The sequence below is a fragment of the Haliotis asinina genome, chromosome 16 (assembly GCF_037392515.1).
Source record: "Haliotis asinina isolate JCU_RB_2024 chromosome 16, JCU_Hal_asi_v2, whole genome shotgun sequence".
Classification (NCBI taxonomy): Eukaryota; Metazoa; Mollusca; class Gastropoda; order Lepetellida; family Haliotidae; genus Haliotis; species Haliotis asinina.
In genome coordinates this window covers 21,751,046-21,773,458 of record NC_090295.1, presented here as the reverse complement: position 1 = coordinate 21,773,458, position 22,413 = coordinate 21,751,046, and the positions used below count along the sequence as shown (strand labels likewise).

Genomic DNA, 22,413 nt, shown 5'->3' with positions numbered 1-22,413 from the left:
GCCCCAGTCTGTCAAATCCCAAATCACATGATCCAAATTATCACCTATATAATCCAAATCCCTGCCCACATAATCCAAATCCCCATCCACATAATCCAAATCCCATCCCACATAATCCTAATCACTCCCCACCCACATAAACTTAACCTCATCCTAATCCCAAATTGTAACTCTAATCCTGCCCTATAACTTAACCCCTCCCCCCACCAGTGCTGCAAGTTTAGTTGTAGAAGTTACTGCGTGAGATGCCCCTCTTCTTCAGCAGCATGTCCAGATGAGGCAGGTGTGTGGATCCTGATCGTGTGGCCTTTGATTGGTCGCCACCGGGGATGTTCTCTGAGCCAACATCAACATGGTGTGAGGATGCTCGTCTGACCTGTGTTCGGACTCTTGGGGACTTGATTCGCAATCTTTGTCCATTAATTGAAGGAAATTCTGGTGAGATCTTGCATGGAATGGTAGCAGGTTCATAGCTGTATTCGACCTCATCTAGGTTCAGGGAAAGAGGTGTGCTGTATGAAAATCTTTACCAAAACTGGAGATTCAACTCAGTAACTCATGCTAGTGTTTCCCCTAGGCATTTTTTTGGTGCTGTGCCCTTTCTGTTTGTTACCTTATCCTTCTTTTCATACATTAACTGATGTTAACACATGCTGTTTTTTAGTTTCTATTTCTTGTTGAAATTATAAGAAGTAACTGTGCTCTTTGAGCCTTCAAGAATCACATGCATGAATAACATAATACACTTGGAAATGTACTTAGAAGTCTGTCATTGCAACCCTTGGAGTAAGAGTATCCCATTTTAAATTCTGTTGCTGACCCCTTTTTGGATCCTGTGGGAAACACTACATGTTTTTGTAAATTGCGTCAGAGGCACAAAGGTTTGTTGCAACACAGTGCTATTGGGCTGATGCAGTATTCAAAAAGAGGACTGCCTTAGATGATAGTCTTTAATTTAACATGAATCAGAACTCTGAACAGTGCTCATGAAACATCTCTGTTCTGTTTAACATTTTAATTCTACTTATAAACCGACAGCGACTCTATTGTTCTTAGGGGACACATTTTCCCGTAATATCCCGCAAATCTGATACAATCTTGCTTCCTTGGGCAATTATCTTAATAATGTCCCTTGACCCAGGCATTATCTTGATAATAAACGTCCCTCTGCCCCAGAACTTTGAATTATTACTTGTTTTGAACATTGATACAACTTTGTCATGCCAATATTGCAAATGATCGTAAATTATGACATTATTGACAATTTCCAACAAGTAATGCCAATACCTGGTTTCGAACCAACATGCCTTCACTTACTAGCTTGGTGCTTTTATCCACTAGGCTATGAAGGATTGCTATGAAGAATGTGATTGTTTCTTGGAATGAACCATGTGTTCCTCGCAAGACAGGTACTGCGGATAACACACATGCAGTGTGTGTGTGTGTGTCTACGTGCGTGCATGCGTGCGTGCGTGCGGAAGTGCATGCGGGAGTGCGTGCGTGCGTGCGTGCATGCGTACTACACTCAACAATATTTCAGTGTCCTGAAAAAATGTAATCTCTGGAGTAAAATTGATATGTTATACTTATCCTAACTCATGCTTATATGCTTGCCTCCTCCTTCTGTGCCAATGATGATGAGTTGCCTCCCTTGCACACTTTCCTTTCACATGACCATCCATGCTTGTCACTCTCGTTAATATGCCCGACACCTGGATCCACGGCAAAATCCAAAGTGCCATATAGTGGGGAGGTTGGGAGGGCTTGACATCATGAATCAGGATAAGCGTAAAATATCAGTTTTACTAAAAAAATTACATATTTTTCCTTATTCTGACTCATGCTTATATTATTTCAAAATCCGCCAGAATCGGTGGTGGGTCAGGATTCATCGTCTGCCCTAGATACGTCCTGTATCTCCTACCATGGGATCTGTACAATTCTGACAATCCTGTTCTTTCAACTTTCATCTGTCACCTTGTCAGACCTCTTTAACAGTCAAGTGAATCCTCAGAGTTGTGTGGACTTTAGATACACTAGTTTCTTCTTGCAACTCTACAGCATCATCTTCATGATGTCCTCATCATAGAGTTGTCACCCTTCTACATGTTTGAGTATCTTCCTTACAAGTACAAGGTCTTAATTACTCATGCCGTCCCAGTCTTAGACGTACACATGGGCTCTCATCAACCGTTTACTCCTCTGAGTGTGGGTTATCAACAAGTCAGTGTGATAAAGGGTGAGATTTCTACTCAGAGCCTTTGTGGAACTATTAGTTGTTGTGCTACAACAAGTGGCCCACAGGCTTCTTCGGTGGTGATGTCTTTCATGGTAGTGGTTGGTAGAGGCAGCCCTCCATAATCTATGAGATCAAGCAGTTCTCATGAGTGAGTGTAGATGCCAGAGTTCTGACTTCATGTGGGTTGGATGCTCGTGGAGGTGGTAGTCCTGCTGCTTTGTAGCTCCTCTGTAGCCCCAAATGGCTCTCATGCATACTGATGTTATCATTCTGATGACTTCTGTTGATGTCTCAGTAGACAAGGAGATGAATATGGGCTTGAATTTTCGTCTCCTTGCTTTTGGTGCAGCTAGATCTTCAGTGCTCTGACTGGACACAAGGATACATCTTGCAAATCCTCCAGCCAAAGATCATGATGTGACACACCTTTATCCAGATATTCATGTAGTCCACCATGTCAAACAGTTGGAATATGAGCTGTAATAGGCTTGAAGATCATGTTCAGCCTTGTCTGTTGATATGGAATGCAACTGTGTAGTTGTCCATCTGTACCTTTTGCATTCTGTTGCTCAGGAAGCTTGACCAATTTTGTAAGGCGTTGATCACTGCTTTCATCGCCAGTTGAATGATGTGAAGATGTTGTTCCCTTCTCCGCCACTTTCGCTTAGCTACCTTGTTTCCAAGGTGCGCTCCCTAAACTTGTAGAGATGCATCCATGTAAAGATGTGTGTTGCAGACTTACACTTTCTCCCGCAGACATTCAGCTTCCGAGTTCACCATAACCGGTACAGCTGAAGACTTCCAGGTAATCTTATTGGATCTGTACTATTAAGGTGAACATTCAGGAACTGCTGTAGTGGGCACAACTGCAATTTAAAATCCTATGTCAATGTGAGTAGACCCAGTAGACACTGTCGGTTTCAGCAGAGAGGTGACTGCTTGCGGGATCATGGCTTGCGTCTTCACCCAATGATCTACTGGGACTATGACGCAATTCTATGTAGTGATGACTCTGATTCCCAGGAACTGCATATCTAGACTTTGTTCCAACTCCAATTTCAGTAAGTTCACAATCCATCTAGTAACTGCCTCAGTAGTTTGATGTAGTCTAAGAAGTTAGTCCAGCAGTAGTTTGAGTTGATGGACTTGTATTCCATTGTCCAGGTAGAAGGCACTGCACAGACCTCAATGCTGTAGATACTTTCTTGAATCCTGATTAATGGGGATGTGAAGATACACACCCTTTAGGTCTATGCTCGCCAATTATTCTGCTGTCTCGTTCAGATTTGTGGCAGGGGGATCATCTTGACCCTTTCAGGCAGTAGTATAGGGAATGACAGTTCTGGCTCACTTTCAAGAAATGTCTCTACAAAGCCTTATTTAGTAAATAAGGCTTTGGTTGGGTCATTAGCTCTTGCTACTATTACCCCTACTACAAAAAAGTTGGCGGTAATTACTGTGCCTTGGTAGGAGGTAACACTGTGCCGTACGGTACGATCAATAATTCTTCTCTTACAAAACCCCTACCCGGCCCATCCCTCAAGTAGTATAAGTTAGGTTCGTTGGCTTTCATATCCACTTTATCTATGTTGTAAGTTTTGACTGACCATATAGGATCGGTGGCTCGCTTACGGCTATCGCCCTCGTGTTCCCCCGGCTGGTATAGATACCTCACTAAGGCCCTATCAGGTATCTGTTTCTCCTTCCCACGCAATGGAGCGGCCGACTCTGCAACTATTGATTTTAGTTTGATAGCGTCTGCCGGTTTCTTACCGGTGAGACGGGTGACTTCATGGTTGATTGCCGACACCACCTTGGGTAACCTCGTGACCCATTCAGTCGATCGTTTTCCAGGGGTGGTCATCTCCCTAGCATACTGATAGCCGAACAAGCGCTCAGCCAAAGTCCTATTAAATCTCTCAACTATGGCTTGGCTGCGATGGGCTCCGGCCGTGCCACGCCTGACCTTTGTATCGTGTTTGGCTAGCAGTTGTGACACGGCACCCATGAACTCCCGTCCGGGGTCAACTTGCAGCTCTGTTGGCCACGTCAGTGGGCTGCGTTTGTATATGCGTTCAAATCCTCTGGCTACCTGGGCCGAATCTTTCGTGGTCAAGGGTTCGGCTTCCTTGTAACGACTGGCTACATCCACTACGGTTAAGGCATACTTGTACCTCTTATCGTGGGGTAGGAACAGTAGGTCTGCCTGGTGAATGCTATTAGGTATGTTAATACCGAACCTCCTTCTAGGCACGTAGCGTGGTGCCGGTAAATAGATCTGCCACAGGGCTTGTTTTTCAAGCCACGCTTTGGCTTCCTCCGGGGGTACTCGCGCTAGTTTAGCTAGCTTATCTACTGCGTTAGCTCCTTTCCAGTACCCACGCGGGCTGTAGTAAATAGCCTCAAATTTTTTCATGTCCATACGCGTATGTGTTTATTCCATCAATAGCTATCCAACGTTTCGTGTCCATAGGCGACAGGGACGTCTTGTTTATAGTCAGTCCGTATATCTTATGCCCATCACTTCTAAGTGTGTTCATTTTATGTCTAAAGGTACGGGTTTTGAACAGGGCTTCCTTGAATCTGGCGTGTTTGATGTGTTGTTTCACCACATACTTCTTAACCCCCTTAGCCTTCCGGATCTCACTATTGTCGGCTTTCAGTATGGAGTACATCTTAGGTCTCAAACCTATGTACTCGGCTATGGGCGTGCCAGCACACTCGTCCTTCATCTTACCTAGGATCTTTTTATTTACCGTGCTGTGTAGGGTATGGGTCTTAGGGTAGTCGCTGGTGTCGTATAAATCGAGGTGTTTTTTCATGTCCTCGTACACGTCCTCGGTTCGAATCTCCATCAGCAGGGAATCCGTGTCAGTGTACAGTACTTCACACCTGTCGCCGTACTGTTTCTTGAGCTCGTTGTAGTAAAAGTCGTACATCAGGTGTTTAGATAAATCGAGGATGCTCATCCCCACGTAAACAGGCCGGTTGAATTTTATGTGGTTTTTCTTCATGTGTATGGCAACCAGGTTATCTGTAAATATTTTATTACGGTTGAATGCCGGACTGGCTATCAATTTCCTGAGCTTGTCTTCCTCACTAGATCTAACCAGCTTCACGGTCACGCGTTTCCTCAGGTTTTCCATAGTCTTACCAAACACCGAGTTATTCATGAGCTTGTAGAGATATTTCTCAAAATCACTGGTTGCTTTTTTTCGTAGGTCTGTGTTCATTCTGATGTAGGGCTCCATCCATGGGCTCTGGTCGAACATGAGCACCCTGTGTATTTTGGTCAGCCTCATACCCAACGACAGGTACAGCTGTAGGTTGCGATAGTGAACGATGTACTTGGTCTTATTCATTAAGTTAGGCACGAGTTTTTCAACGTCTGTCACACGACCACCTGACAAGTTATGTTGGTACTCAGACATCCAGTCTGTGTTAACCCTCATACGTTCGGGGGCCAGGGGGTAGCTGTTGTGCGATGTGTGTAATTCCTTGGGATACTCTAAGTCAACTTCGAGGATATACCCTTTGTTCGAATCTGGTGCGACCCCCATAACATCAACGTGGGGTACCCATTCGAATCCCCCTGTAGGTAGATACTGGCTCATGGCCCAGCCGTACAGGTTGTTTGCGTCGAGGTATAGAATGTGATTGGTTGGTTTGTTAGGATCGTAACCTTTCACGTATTGATTATTTGCTTTAGCGTATCGTTTGGATGCCATGGAAATCCCACCTCGCAAGCCTTTCTCAATGAATAGGTGCATGTCGTAATCTGTGAGCAATTCTAAATTAACTCCGGTCTTTTTAAGCAAGGCGTCCCACGACAGACCTGGGCTGGTGTAATACCATGCGGGGTCGAGTTTATACTGCTTTAAACATGTCTGCCGAAACGTTTCAAACACGTCGGCTAACAGCAGTACATCTGTCCTCAAGTACAGGTCGTGATAATCACCCAGGTTCTTACAACCCAGTTTATTCCATACGTTAGTCGCGTGCGAGTAATCATCTCGTGAGACGGACGCCTCATTCAGCTTGCTATAAAAGCAGTCAATAGGGGGTAGTCTGGTCTCGGTGAACTTGACCCAACTATCCATGTACTCATAGGGGTACACACCCTTCCTCATAAGCAGGGGTCTAGTCTCGGCGTCTGTGTATCGATCGGTGATAGGGAAGGTATTGTTGGCCTTGACCAGACTGTCGAGTGACGACAGGAGGAACTGAAACGAGTCAATGAACCTAAGTCCGTTTAAGCTGAAGGAGATGTATCTCTCCATGTTGTTGGGGATGCACGTTATATTACCATCGATTTTCGCGATGGCCTGCATGATCAAGTGTGAGTCGTACCCTCTCAAGTTGTGAAAGACAACGGGGATGTTTATTGTCTTAGGGTTGATTTTAAGCTTGAGGTTGCACGCGCTGTGAGCGGCGCCTCTATACTTACCAGTTATGTGGCAGTGATCTCTCACCGAATCACCGTTAAGTGGTGAGTCGCACACGTGACAGTTAGTGCTACTAGCGTGAGCTAGCCTGTCGACTCGGGTCATACGCATGGGAGCGATTCTATACAATGCATTCCTAATAATTTTTTCTTCCTCCTGCAAACACTTTAGAAACCTTTCAGCCGCGTCAGGGCCCCTATACACTACCGGAGCTTTCGTTTCCCCGTCACAACGGACGACAATGTATCCAAACGAACAGGCTTTATGCTCTTGTGTCTTGTGGGTGAAGGGAGCCTCGCCGGCAGGGTGTGTGGGGGATTCACCCACAACTAAGGCTTCGAAGTCGGCGTATATGATATAAGGTACAGACATTTGGTTCTTGTGGTTACTGAATTTTAGGATATTTTCACCTTCCTTAGGCATGTCGACTCGTATGGCCGTCTGCCCCACACCTTGACAATCATCCCGGTGGGATTCTAATAAATCAGCTCGACTGAAACCGTGTAGGCATCGTACACAAAAGTGTTTTTCCCCATCGTGTTTCGACTGGTCGTGCAACAACCGGCTGAGATGTTTTATCCATGTGTAGTGATACTTTTCACCTCGCTGGATCATGAATATATTGATAACTTGGCGATCCTTCACCGGGCTGACCCTGTGTACTATTGTTGTGTTACCTTCGTGCCCAAAGACATTTATAGCCAGATTATTCTGTTTTTCTACTTTAGTGATCTGGGATATGGGGGTGGGTTCATCTATACCATCCCAATTAAGCCCATCGTCTTGGGGATAGCTAGAAAGCCTATCTGAATTCTTGCCAGCTGGAAATAAGGCTGACCTGATAGCTAACCTCAGGCAATCGTTTCCTCTATTCTTAACGTTTACTATGGCATGTTTGTTCCTATAGTAGGGAGGCAAGGCTAGGTATGACCCGCCTCTGAACGGCACGTAGTTAGCTATGTCTAGATAGACATTATCGATTTTATCTACAACCCACCCGGACCCTAAGTGTGTGTAGCGTTCTAGGTATTCTCGTATCTGCTGAAAACTTGTATCGATTGATGCGTCAATGGTCTCTGCATGTGTGACGACCTCTTGTTTACCTCGGAAGTAAGGCTGAACATACTCAGTGGTACTCCCAACTTGCTTTTCGAGCGACATTTTCACTGTGATCTGAAACTTGATACTTCCTAGGTTATTTAGTTCCTGGTTGACCTTATCAGCTATCAGAGGCTTGATATCTGTAATGTCTATGTTTCTATCAACGCGCATGCGCCAACCTCTCAAATAATTGCCTACGGCGTGCTCAGTGCGCACGAACTGTAGGTCAATAGCTCTATTCTGTCGTAATAATTCTAAAAGCTGTGGTTTCCTCATACGGGAATACCCGCCTAAACCCAAATCGTGTGCCTCAGCTTTCAATTATTTTACAGTGGGACGTGCTACGGGGGCATGTGATAACAATGCGGTTAACCCGGCTCTCCCCAGGTTTGAATAACCCGTGTGTCCAAGCTGTTTTGCTTGAGCTTTTAATTGTTTTACCGTAGGAGGGGCTTCTAAACCTAGTAATCTCAACAATGCTGACTTCCGCATTCTAGAATACCCGATCACACCTCTCTGTTTTGCGACCCTTTTCAGCTCGCGCACAGTATACATAGTGTTTACACCTAAGAGAACTAATGTCTAATTGGTTCACAGTAACCTTATTAAAAATATATTTTATTTAACATGTCTCTGAAGTCTTCTATCAGCGAGGTATCATGTGATAACAATCCGACTAACCAGTCTCTCCCCATGTTTGAATAACCCGTGTATCCAAGCTGTTTTGCTTGAGCTTTTAATTGTTTTACCGTAGGAGGGGCTTCTAAACCTAGTAATCTCAACAATGCTGACTTCCGCATTCTAGAATACCCGATCACACCTCTCTGTTTTGCGACCCTCTTCAGCTCGCGCACAGTATACATAGTGTTTACACCTAAGAGAACTAATGTCTAATTGGTTCACAGTAAGGGGAGGTAACCCTTAAGTGGTTATCTTGAGCAGTCGCCTACGTTCTTTTATGTAGCCTTTTTTATTCTCGTAGATGAGTTGATGTCTGACTACGTTCGCTCCGTGAGCTTTACATAGACAGTAGTGTCCTTTAACCCCGATACCACACACAGAACACGTGTAGTTAGGACTTCCCATATGGAAACAACAGAACCCCTGATTCCTGCATTTCCTACCACAGGCCTCGGTCTTCCCCATAAGTATATATTCGCATCGGTATGGAGCGGGTCTCATGTTTACTTATATAGGTATTTTAGTTTAATTGCTTCGCAACCAACGCAGTAGCTGCTATACCCAACACTATGAAGCCCAGTTCACGATTCATTTGTCCCTTGGATGGTGTGTAGTATTGAGCGAGTGTGGGTTTATTGAGCGGTTCCAATTGTTTACCAGTTAGTAGGTAGTATTCTTTCATTGCTTCATCGACATCGTTGAATGTTTGAACGGCATGGTTTTCACGCTGGAGTTGTTCGTTAATAAAATCGATCCTCTGGAGGCGTTTTTTAGCGTACTCAGCCTGTGCCCTTTGTAATTTCTCTGTAGCGAGATCGTGCCGCTTCCTTTCTTCCTGTATTTCAGCCGCGTGATCATCTCGTAGTTTCGAGAAGAGGAAATTACTCCCGGAAAATGCCAGGGCATTCACTAACGCCCCACCGACCATCATAGCTATCGTGGCCATCCCTATATTTATTTCATTATATTTTCAGGTATTATTCCTTGTTTTACTAGGATGTCTTTTGTGGCCATCGCCATACCAAGGTTCATTATGAGCATACCCATATCCTGCAGGTTGAAATCTAGCTTGATAGTTGGTTGTTTAAGCACCATTTTAGTCAACCGAGCGTACCCTACGGCTAGACTGGCGACCACTGTGGCGTGGTATGCGTCGTTGACGAACGTTTTCCCCTCAGACATTATGTATATGATATAAAATATTAAAATTATAACATGATATGCGGGTCGACAGTGGGGCCTGCCGGCGGCGTGGGGGGTACCACCTCACGGTGAGGGTTTCCCTCACGTGTATATAACCACGAGATAGCCAAGGCAGCAGATACGCCTAAAGCCAACAACAGTCGGGGGTTGGTCACTTTATGTTGGTTACACCACCGTTTTTTACCGGCAGCTACTCTCTTAGGATTCTTCTGCCTGGTTACTGTTGGGGGCACCCCCACTGAAGTGGTCTCCACTGTCACTTCGGGACTCACTGGTTCCTGTGAACTCACTGTTTCCACTGGGGTTTCCTGTGCAGCATCCATCTATACTATTATTATTATTCTTTCTCTCAAATTGACAATGTTTTGCTGTGATAATCGCCGCCGTCACTGGAGCCAACAACATACCATATTTGTGGTACAGCCCGCAGCTGATAGAGCTCACGGCGTGTTCGATAAAAGGGTCTTTCTCGAGGTCCTCCCACAGGTAAAGTCGGCGCTCTGGTGGAATGGGAAGGAAGTGTGATACAATACCGGTGTATATCTGGGTCATAGCCGATCCTATTGTCTTTGTCATTTCTGCTCCGAGCCGGGACTCGTATCTAGCGTATAGCTTATCGATTTCTTCGGCTGACATTTTGTGAATTTTATCCGGAGTGTAGTCTCCAAAGTAATGTTTGGCTTTACCGCCAACAGCCAACGCCACCAGTTTCTCTCGCTTGGGGGAATCCCCCACAGTGGGGCCTGCCGGCGGCGTGGAGGAGACCCCCAACTGTTCGAGCAATTCCTCACACTCCATCTTATAATATAACAAGTAAGATTTAGTTTTAACTATATAATACCCGATGCAGACAAAACACAGAGAAATGAAGGTTAAGTTGCACACGACAAATACTTCAAATATCATAGCTATATGCTTAGCTTTGCTTAGCTTTGCTTAGCTTTGCTTAGCTTTGCTTAGCTTTGCTTAGCTTTGCTTAGCTTTAGCTTAGCTTTGCTTAGCTTTGCTTAGCTTTAGCACACTCTATATGCTACTGGTTGGTCAGTCTTTAGCACGAGCTTAGCGTGTTTAGTTTCAGCGAGCTGTTTCTTCACCCGTTCCCGTTCTAATTTACTCATCACATCGTTCTCTCTCAAACACTCCTCAAACGAATCCCTGTCCTTGCAGTGAAATAAGGCCACCCATCGCGTCTGCTCCCTGAGGTCTTTCAACACCGAGTTGAACTTCTGCGTTAGCACCCAGACGCTGTGATTTGCATGCCGGCCAGAGAAGGCCAGGTACGATAGCATGTCTCTCTTTTTTGTTATCTCGCGATTAGCGCTGCAGTCGTCCAGTATGAACAGCGTCGGTTCCCCTTTAAATTTCTCGTGAAGAGTTTTCAACCAGTCCTGCAGGCGTGTTCCAGGGTTGATTTTGTGTACGTCCGGGTCCGTCATCACCCAAGGTCGCGCGTACGATTTATTCATGCTCAGAGTAGGGCATATGATAACGATGTTATCGAACACATCCTTGTAGTAACCCTCCAACATATCCAACACGAAAACGGTCTTCCCACAGCCAGTCTGCCCGCATATGATAGCGCAGTGTGGGTCAGTGGGTAGTTGGGGTAGTTTATTGTTGGGGGGTGTGGGGGGGTACCCCCCATTAGTAGATGGCTTGCACGAATCTCCCATTGTCTATATTAAGTTGCGCGTCCATAATAACGTACAGATATAATTTCAACTTACCAGCGGTTTGAGCCTTCTTAGTAATCTGGATGGTTATCCCTTCGCTGCCGTTATCTATACGGCGTCCGCTACCGTGCAGTTTATCATCATCCGTGGATCGCATGTCCAACCATAGGGCGTACTTGGTGGTCAGGTATTCACCGATCTGCACGGAGCTTAGGTCCAGGTCCTTTGTTATGTAATCCCCCACTGGTAGCTTTTTTATCTCATCCCACTGCTGGTGTGGTCTCATACCATGACTGAACAGCTGGTTGGGCACGCCCTCGATGGTAACTTCCACCTTTTCAATCTCGAGGTTGAAAAACTTCTCGCTGTCCCTCTGGAATGGCTCGTAATCCTCCACGGGGACGACCAGGATACCTTTCATCGATCTCGCCGGCACGTTCAGGTTGATATTCCACACAGTGTCGCTCTTATCTCGCACGACTGATCTATGTCTCAGTACGCGATCGTATAGGATAGCCATCTTCCCAGAGTACTGACTTCGAACCTGCCTGGCCAGCTCCGGGCTAGTGACCATGTCGAACTCCAGAGAGATGTTGTCTATGGCATAACTGGCCTCATCACCGTTCGGCGTACGCACTACTTTGCTATAGTCGTTAAACGTGAGCTCGTATTCGAGTCTATCACCCAGCGCGGCCTGGTAAAACGGCGCGTGTCCCGTGAGCAACTCGAAGTCGAGCGGCACGCAGAATCGATTCCCGTATGCTAGAGTGATGGCCTTTTCACCGGCCGATAGCTTGTCTTGTTGGTCTTGCGTGAAGACATACCCTATGCGCGCCCGGGTTGATTTGCTGATACCCTGGTACACATCATTGACTCGTTCTCCATCGCTTTTCCAGAGATCCTTGTAGCAGTGAAACACGTCGCTGTCGTCGATGCTCAGCACCTCGTTACCGCTGATCTTGACGGTCGTTTTCTTGATGATGGCTCGACCCACGTTCCGCACTAGCTCGCGTTTATCGTTGACGGAGGTCAACGTGATATTGAACGCCAGTCGAACAGTGCCTGGTACAATGAGGTCATTCTCACCAAGGTTTGGAAATCTAACCAGCAGAGTTTGATTCTGGTCTATCTTGCTGGGATTGTTGGTGATGGTCACCGACTGTCGCACGGCTCTGGCGCCTAATGGCTCTCTCAATCTTCTGAAAGGATCTAATTTTCTACCGTACATTGTTATATAAATGAAATATATTTTTAATACTAATGGATGAAGACATAGATATGACGGAGATACCGGGCGCTAGTGCCCAGGCATTCGATGATGAGCAGGAGACCTCATTTACTAGTTCACCATTGAACCAAGAACTCTTGGAAACAACGGTAAATGATTATTACGAAAGTTTAAGAAGAGATAAAAACTACGTTGAACCACAGGGTCGATACCATAAGAATTTTTTTATTGATACAAAGGGTGTTCTACGCCTTAAGTCTGACCCAGGGGTTGACCTCTTTAACAAGAGCAATAAAAAACCACTGGCCTTGTCAACTCTAGCCAGCCGCCATGGTGTCGAATTTATCCGTAAAAATCTAAACATGAATGATTACGGTGGTGCAATACCTAAGGCCGTTAAAGAAGATCTGCAAGCTACCAGATCCCACCTCACCACTAGAGATGAAATAACACCACAGCGTGCTACAGAAGCCTCGGACAGCATAGAAAAACTGTTGAGCACCTACTGGGACAAACCGTTACCGGGGTTTGACTTTCCGGTAAGGGAACTGCGCGGCTTAGACGAAGCCGTGAAACGCGTGCGTGGAGAACTCGTGAACAACATGGGGAAACTGAACGAAATCGACGAGCACATCGCTAGGGAAAAAACCAAACTCAACGAAACTGAAAACGATGATATGAAGCGTCGTATCAATGAACGACTACGCGATTTAGAAGACGAGAGACGTACACGATTGGAAGCCGCTTCCTCGAATCGTGAACAGCTTCGATCCCAGATCAGTCGTATTCAGGAAACAATCGATAGAATACTGAATGAGGATACAACTTTAGCCAACAGGATTCGGATATTGTTCCGGGAGCAAGGGATCACCATCGCCAGTATTCTGACTGCATTGGGTTTCATCATATCAACCCTGGTGGTGTCACTGGTGGGAGGAACCCCTGTGGGGCCTGCCGGCGGGGGAACTCCAAGTGGCGGTGGGGGTGTTAAAGACTGGATAAAAAAACTCGGGGAAGGCCTAGCTAAACTGGCTGGTAAAGCCGCCGAAGCCCTTCCCGGCATCCTGGGTAGCATCGTCTCGTGGTTGTTGAGCGCTCTGTCTAAAACTGCCATGTGGCTCAGTCAAAACATGTGGGCAGCCATCGTCGCCGTGGCTGGTCTGGTGTACGTAGCGGCTAAGAAATCTTTAACCAAATAAGTCCCAAAGTTACCCCACCAACCACCAGGGCCGTTTTATTATCAATATGATTGGTGGCCTGAATATGGGGGTGTGTGGGGGGTACCCCCACATGAACTTTAGGCTCCGGAGGTGGCGCCACTATACCCTTTTCACGTGGTGGGATGTGTGGGATATAGGGGGTGTTAATATCGGTGTTGATACCCAACTTTTGGTCCGCCGTGGCTATGACTATTTTGTTGTTATAACCCACCACTTTTTTTATTCTCAGTTGCATATCACTCGGGGCCATGTATAACCCCACGCCGAACACGTAATTGACTTTCGATCTGGCGTATTCTAACACGTTTTGGTAACGGTCGATGGCCCTCGGGAGATCAACTGGAGAATTGATAGCATCCTCAACGTTGGAAACGAACTGTGTCTGAGCGTCGTAAGCAGTTCCCTTACCGAGGATGTTGGAACGCGTCATAGACTGCGCACCCAACAGCGCCCACACGTACGTTCGAATCGAGTCGTTCAAGCGTATTGTACCAGCACGAGTGAATTCTTTCGATGTTTTTGAGATCATTTTAGTCCAGGCTGTGGCTGCATCAGGACTGGTTTGCTTTATACAGCTGACATGGATCTTTTCATTCGTTGTGGGGCCTGTAAATGTATGACGGTTTGGGTTGTATGAACCATCTTTAGAACCGGCATAATATGTTCCGGACCTGTAGAAGTACACGAGAACTATACCGAGACCATGGTTCACACCAGGAAGGCGAAAGTCTTTATTCGTTGGAATCTCAAACTCCCCACAAATATGTTCATAAGCGCGTCTATCATAGGGGTTATTCGTCATACTCCACGCTTTATCTTGGGGAAGAGGAGCACTTATTTCCTTCAATATTCGTCTCGTTTGATAATAAATATGAAACAGAATAACCGCCTTACTCAGTTCGTCTATACCGTAGTCTGGTGTCACACCCGACCCTGTCGTCGCACACCACACAGCAAAGTTGAGTTGGTTCTGCCAAAACTGCATTGGGTTTTGATTCCAGTTTACCACCGCCTGCGCGTTATTAACGGACACGATATATTTTTCAAAGATATCAATAAAGGTTGTTTTAAACCCCGTACCATCTGCATTCACCACGATTTTCAAGTGTGCTAAATCCATATTATAATATATAATTCATATATTATAATATGTACATAACACTTCCAGGAATAACGAGCGGTGAGGCCGTTCAGCTGACGCACGCGATAGATAACACATCAGGTCAACTCGAAGTCGCACTCTGCGATATCACCTACCTACCGCAATGGACTAACATCAATATCAGCAACAATAAGCTGTTCGTCAGTGGAACTCGCAGTCAGATAACTGACGGCTACTACAGCGTGTGCTCTCTAAACGATGAGGTCTTCAAACCCCTGGGAGCCGAACTCAAGATGAACGACTCAAACAGCACAGTGGTGTTAATCAACAATGGAAGAAACCCTTTGAGGCTCGGCCGACCATTAGCAAGGATGCTCGGTATGTCTTCTGACGAGATAAAACCAACAACAACCGTCACAGGCACTAAGTTACCCGACCTAGTACCGTACCGAGAGCTATACATTCATCTCAGTCAGGTGAGCACAACGTATAACATTCAAGGAGGCCACCCTTCCACTATATTGAGAGCAGTGCCGGTGAAAACTGAGAAATTCAACGACGGTAGAACCGAGTCATTTTCACCACGGCAGTATAAGAGATTAACCCAGGGCAACATACCTGAGCTGACAATATCGGTGTTAGATATAAATCATAATCCTGTAAATATAGGATACCTCAGCTTAACACTTCATGTAACATGACCAGCGCACAAGGGCCCGGAGTGAAAAAATGCGTCAATATCGGGATCTCCGACCTCGGAGACACACGCGGTTTCGACGCTCCCGGAGTAGATGGTAAATCGTATGCCTTGCAACTAAAAAACAACATTTACAAACGCGTTGAAATCCCCTCCGGTGGAACCCTAAGTGATATAGTAGATACCACAAGAGCAACAGTCAACACTAAGTACACCCTTGTCAACACCGGTGATAATAATTGGGTAATATACCCATCGTTCGGAGGTAAACTGTTCGACTTAGACGATGTTGAGAGCACTACCGTCGTCAAAAACAAACCATATATGCTCGTCTTCACCGAAGATGACAAGTGGGTGTTGTTACCCGAGAACGACTGGTTTATCAATATTAGACTCGTCTCCCCCTACGTGTTCACTGATAACAAAGACAACCACCTAAACAAAGTCGTGAACAATGGAATTCTGCTCGTGGCTTACGTACCAACTCAGAGACGTAGTATAGTCGTCAGCCCAGTCAACACTATAGCAGCCCACATGCTATCGAGTAAACCAACCATACAAAACGTGAAATTGCAGTTGGTGTCTGAATTCGAAGGCGTGGTCAAGATACTAGAGAGTCTGCCGGTAAACTCAACACTGATCATCAAAGTCTACCTAGGGGAACCATCGGTGAATGATGTCGAGATCGTGAAGGGGATCAAACTCGGGTGGGTGAAACAACACCAGTTTCAAGTTTGCAACGTTTACGTGCGGGTGGGTGTCGACTCCAAGACCAGTCTGCAGGGGGTCAACGTGATCGTGGAAAACAAGATATCACTAATCAATATCTTCCTACCTGACAACATACACTTCATGGGTATGAAGTTAACCCCTGAATTATTATCAGAAAACCAGTTGGAAATTATATCGTAATAGTATAATAATGGTCAGTCATCATCCCAACACTACACTTAACGACCTGGGAGATACGGAGGGATTCGATCAGCCTGGTGAGGAAGATGAATTATACATCCTGCACTTCAAAGACAACGTGTACAGACGGGTGTCGTTATCAGATTTTAAAGAGCCTAAATGGCTGATCAACTTAACACTCGCCTCACCTTATATCACATTAAACGAACATAGGACTGTCGTTAAGATTAGGAACAACGGCATCTGGCCCGGGGATTTCATTCCGGATAGTTTAGCCATAGGAGTTACTAATACCGAAAAAAATAGGTTAAGGAGTGAAGTAAAAAGTAAATTTACATTTAGCAATTATCCTACTACCTTAAGTCCTGGTATATACACCCCTTTCACACTCATCATAGAAGTCTTCTTTTTCTATTTAGGTAATGAAAACACCTCAAAAGTACACCAAATTTTACCCGGGGTGTCAATACACTGGTTTGACGAACACCAAGACCAATATTGTCGTATTGTTATACAACAGGATACCTACGGGGGTCCTATAAACCGTTTAATAAACCTCAGTGGGGTTTTTATTACAACAGGAAATTCTATTAACCTCTCACCTATTACCCTGACTAGTAATCTAGACCTTATAGACTTCAAATTAATTGATAGAATATTAACTGAACCCCAATTAAAATATCTTTCAAAATATATATTATAGGATGGGTCTGTACCCAGTCGTAGAGGAAGTAGCGAAGACGTTGGAAACCGTAGATGGGTTCCGCTTGAGGCAGTTATGTGATGTGAAACGTCAACTAGAACAAGACCGTGACACGCGGAAAGCATTATGTAAAAAATACAATAGAGCTTTCAATATCGTGGACGGGGCTGACACTGCCCTTATGGCAACCAGCATGGGACTTAGGGGCGGCAGGCGTTGGGTTGTTAACCACCATCGTGGCTGCACCTATAGTGCTAGGTTTTGAAATAACGGCAGGGGTGGCAGGGTTGGCAGGGTTGGCGCTTAAGTTAGTATCACGCAGACTTAATCGTAAGGCATTGAAACACGACGAGATCAGGGTTCTGGCCGAAGCAAAACTGAACACAGTGAGTGAGCGAATTTCCACGGCACTCTCTGATAGTAAGATCTCAGAAGAGGAGTTTAGTTCAATCCTCTCTGAACTCAAAAAATATAACGGAATGAAGCAAGATATTCGATCCAAGTCTCGTAAGTCTGCTATCAGCGAGGACGAGAAAAAAAAGTACATAGCACAGGGAATACAAAAAGCCCAGCAAGCCTTTATTATGAACACCAAAGAGATCGTAGGCGGTTCACGTTAAACTGTTTCATCGATATAAACATGACATAGGCCGCCAAAGTGAGGTATCTATACCAGCCGGGGGAACACGAGGGCGATAGCCGTAAGCGAGCCACCGATCCTATATGGTCAGTCAAAACTTACAACATAGATAAAGTGGATATGAAAGCCAACGAACCTAACTTATACTACTTGAGGGATGGGCCGGGTAGGGGTTTTGTAAGAGAAGAATTATTGATCGTACCGTACGGCACAGTGTTACCTCCTACCAAGGCACAGTAATTACCGCCAACTTTTTTGTAGTAGGGGTAATAGTAGCAAGAGCTAATGACCCAACCAAAGCCTTATTTACTAAATAAGGCTTTGTAGAGACATTTCTTGAAAGTGAGCCAGAACTGTCATTCCCTATACTACTCAGGCTTGAGGAGATAGTCCCGGTTGAACTTCTTCATGTTGTAGATCAGCTTGAACTTCTCCTTGGAATTATCTTGGGTATCAGGAAGATAGGGCAGTGGAAGCTGGGCGTCAGATAATCTTCTCTAACAGAGTGTTGATGGCCTCTTCTAACCGCTCTGCTTGCTCGGCCTTCACTTGAATTATATAACCTTTTCATAGGATCTGTGAGATGTAGTTGGTCTTCAGTATTCCCCAATTTTCCCAGTATTGCTTTAGACTTCAACCCACTGTCAATTGTTGTACAGGAAGGGTTGGGGGTGAAGAGTCTAGTCATTCCAAACCCTATCTTCAATGTTTAAGTCTCTCTGGAACATCTGGGAGGTATATCTTGTGTTCCCAGCTGGCTGACGATAAGAACCTCTTGAGTCTCTAGAGCTGGACTTCGACTTCTTGTTGTAGTGCTGTGACATCTGACAGATGACATTTGCAAGGGTGTCAATCATCATTACTTCCCTGCATGACTTCACTGGCAACCTCTTCAATTCTTCAGCCAAAGCTGCCAGATGCGGCACTCAGCAGTGTCTTGGTATACCTTTCACTTCATGAGCTCGATGACAGAAGTCCTTGTCTTCTTAAGAGGGTGAGACCTGCAGACACAGATGCTAGATGTTCCAAGATAAATTGCTGATCTTTCCTCTGGGTAAGCAGCACCAAAAGGATCATTTTATCTTCCTTCAACCTTCAGATGATTGCTCCGGATCTCGCAAAGCCAAAGAATGCTCGCCGAATCATGGTGTCCAGCTGGATCAAGAGTTCGTCTGAGTCCACATCCAAGATCTTGTATGTGAGTGCTTCATTCATCTCTTTGGATGGAGACTTTAAGTCGAGTCCATTCGCAATACAGGATGCTACTTCTGCATCGGAGATGACTGCTGCGAAACCTCTTCGGCGAACTGACCTTCCATTAGGGACATCATCTGTTGTGTGAACTTCTCATAAATGCTCCTGTGTCTAAGTTCTAGGCTCACTGCTGGAACCTCTGCAGAGTTGACGAAGCATCTGAGAACCTAGAGTCTTCCTCCAATCTGCACTGTATCTGTGTTGGATCTGCTAGTTCTTCTGGTACCTGATGTCTGCATAGCTGATGGGAGGTCTGGAGGTGTCAGCTGCGCTGCTGAGGACGCTGAAGACGTAGATGTAATCGATAACGGTCGCTGCTATGCTCTGCTGACGGCTGAGGATGGGAGGGTCATCAAAAACGTCTACTTCGGCAGGAGGTACTATCTCCTCGTTGAAAGATCTCTAATAAGTAGCCTTACTATTGTGGGAAACATGAATTTCAGCTGTAGCTTGCAACAGACGTTTACTAACGCTATTTCTGGTTTTATCAGCCATGACTTAAGATGACCTCCACACCTTGTCCTTAGTATGTCTAAGTAAAGCCACCAAATAATCATTAAATTGTGAGGTAGATAAGTCAACACAAAATTTGCAACTGGGAGAGCCCTGAGTAGTACAAGAACATTGGGCATGGGGATCAACCGCAGACAGCTGGTCTTTCACAGACACCATTTCTTCAAATATAAACAAACCCTTGAGATGAAAAACAACATAATTTTATTAGCAATTTGGCATAATTTGTACATATAATGAAGAATCATACAAACTAAAAAACCATATGCAGCAAAATTTAGGCTAAAGGATCAAAATATTTAAAAAGGATATGGTGCCGTAGAGGGACTCCAAGTTCCCACAATCATCCTCCTGGGCAAGAGAGGAGAGGGTGACATGAATGGTTGGTCATGTGATTGTTTTGGTGGGAAAGTGTGGAAGGGAGGCAACTAATGGGTGAATGTACTTTTACGTCCTCTTCAAGGGTTCAACAAACGATTTCAAGTGCTCTACTATCATTCGCACAGAAGGAGAAGGCAAGCATATAAGCATGAGTCAGGTTAAGGAAAAATAAATAGACAAAGAATCAGACAAGATGAAAGATGTTACATCAGGATATTATGCCATCAGGAAATGCTGACACACAATCAATCATGTTACCAAACTACAGCAACTAACAAATTTCAACCAGTGTTGGAGAACCATGGAATATTGTGTAATGCTGTGAAAAGAGATGGGTCTAGATTTTCAAAGCTCTCTTAGCGCTAAGATAGTCATAAATTAATGTTAACATATGGCACTTACAACTATCTTAGCACTAAGACAGCTTCAAAAATATAAGCCATGGAGTGTTGTGCAGTCCTATTAAGTCCTGCTGTGGACACATTCTAACACATATCAGTCCCGACCCCACCACATCACAATACACAAGCAGAGACTTACTGAGGATCAGCAGATCAGTGTTTGCTGGACGGACTCTGAGATGGCCACGGGTCAGCTGACACCTGTTGTGTATGATTTCTGGCAGATGGACTTTGGCGCTGACGTTTGAGGAGGACTTCTGAACACGGTATGGCTCCTCTGTACCCCAGGGGCTGGGGCTCTGTGATGTAAGTCTGCCAGCAGCAGCTGCTGTTGCTTGGCTCTGTGACTTGCTAGGATGAAGGCCTGAAAAAAACAAAATCAAAACATCACCATGGTGTCAAAAGATGATCTTCAAGCATAAGAACAGCATGTGAGCTTAGTCTGTCAAAGAGAACCTGAAATACATATATCCAAGAAATCCCTTACATGCCTGGAATATGATGGGAGTCTAAATTACCACAGTTTTAAAATTTTCCAGAAAGTCACTGGGTTCTTTCTCATCATATTCCTTGAAAGTTATTTAGGAACTGATTTTTTCTGTAAAACTTATCTTTTTTGTTGTTAACATTTTTTAGCATTTTATGGAGCAATTTGTTATTTTTTAACAACTGATTTCTTGAAAAATCCAATCAGTGTTCCGAAATGAACACTTCACAAGGTGTTTTTACAAAACAAAGTTTCAATTTACAAATATCCCTCATTATTTTATAATGATCCCCAAAATTTTGAGTGTAAGCAGTGTCGGAAAGATAAAGAAAATCTAGCCTGTCCTCAGAGCTGGATGGTCAATTTTTTTACCAGTCCTGCCAACATCTAGCCTGTCCTCCACTTCCTTACTAAACTCATTTTCAAGAAGCTAAGGGAGAGAACTCTGTTCTCATAGCAAACATATCTCAGTAATTTTGTTTGCGATAATGTTATCTGTTTGATTACTCCAGTATCCTTTGGCAATATTTAAAAAGGTTATAATCATCATACATATATCATCGGTTTGCTAAAACTTACCCAGCATGAGGACGGACTAGATATTATTTTTAACCTGTCCTCCACAACATACACCTGTCTTGGACGCTGAACAGGCTATCTTTCCTACACTGGTGTAAGAAGAACATCATTGTCAGTACTTTGTGAATTTTGTTCCCAGCATTGTTAACTGTGGTGTATACTTAAATCTTTCATTGACAATTAGAGAGATCACCTAGAGAATCCAATGTCCCATTTACAGGCCTGCATGCTCGGCGTCCAAACTGTGGACGCTCTGGTCTGCCAGGAGGTGGAGACACAAGGAAAGTGTCTTTAATTGGTGGCAGCTGTAATCGATGAGAATTATCATCTGCATTCTCAGTGTCCAAAGAAGGGCTGGTGTGCTGTAAAGGATATATTCTTCGAGGCGGTTGTTTTGAGCGACGCATTATGATCTGTAACGAAAAGAAAATACATGCAGAAACATGTCCAAAGTGCCTATTTTAAGAAGGAAGCTTGAAACACTTCTGACAACATGCTTTTAATAACGGACAAAACCAGTAGCAAGTCGTTCAAAGATTAGTAAGTAAGCTACTTTGATAAATATATTTTTTGGTATGGATACCAAAAAAGCACCAACATATCATCATCTGAACACACACAATGCATCAGTGCACCTTGGGCCTGTGTATCCTTACACCCTTAATCTCCATCATCTGAACACACACAATGCATCAGTGGACCTTGGGCCAGTGTATCCTTACACCCTTAATCTCCATCATCTGAACACACACAATACATCAGTGGACCTTGGGCCTGTGTATCCTTACACCCTTAATGGCCATCGTCTGGACACACACAATGCATCAGTGGACCTTGGGCCAGTGTATCCTTACACCCTTGATTGCCATCGTCTGAACACACACAATGCATCAGTGGACCTTGGGCCTGTGTATCCTTACACACTTGATGGCTATCGTGTGAACACACACACTT

The 22,413-nt window shown here is 44.8% G+C and overlaps 1 protein-coding gene across 1 annotated transcript; it reads right to left on the bottom strand.

Moving 5' to 3' along the window:
- Positions 1-220: 220 nt before the first annotated feature.
- Positions 221-21,866, bottom strand: LOC137267689 (uncharacterized). The gene is made up of 3 exons (XM_067802156.1): positions 21,653-21,866; positions 20,533-20,757; positions 221-489 (listed from the first exon to the last, which is right to left on the bottom strand). The coding sequence occupies exons 1-3, from the start codon at positions 21,864-21,866 to the stop codon at positions 221-223; spliced, it is 708 nt and encodes a 235-aa protein (XP_067658257.1).
- Positions 21,867-22,413: the final 547 nt, after the last annotated feature.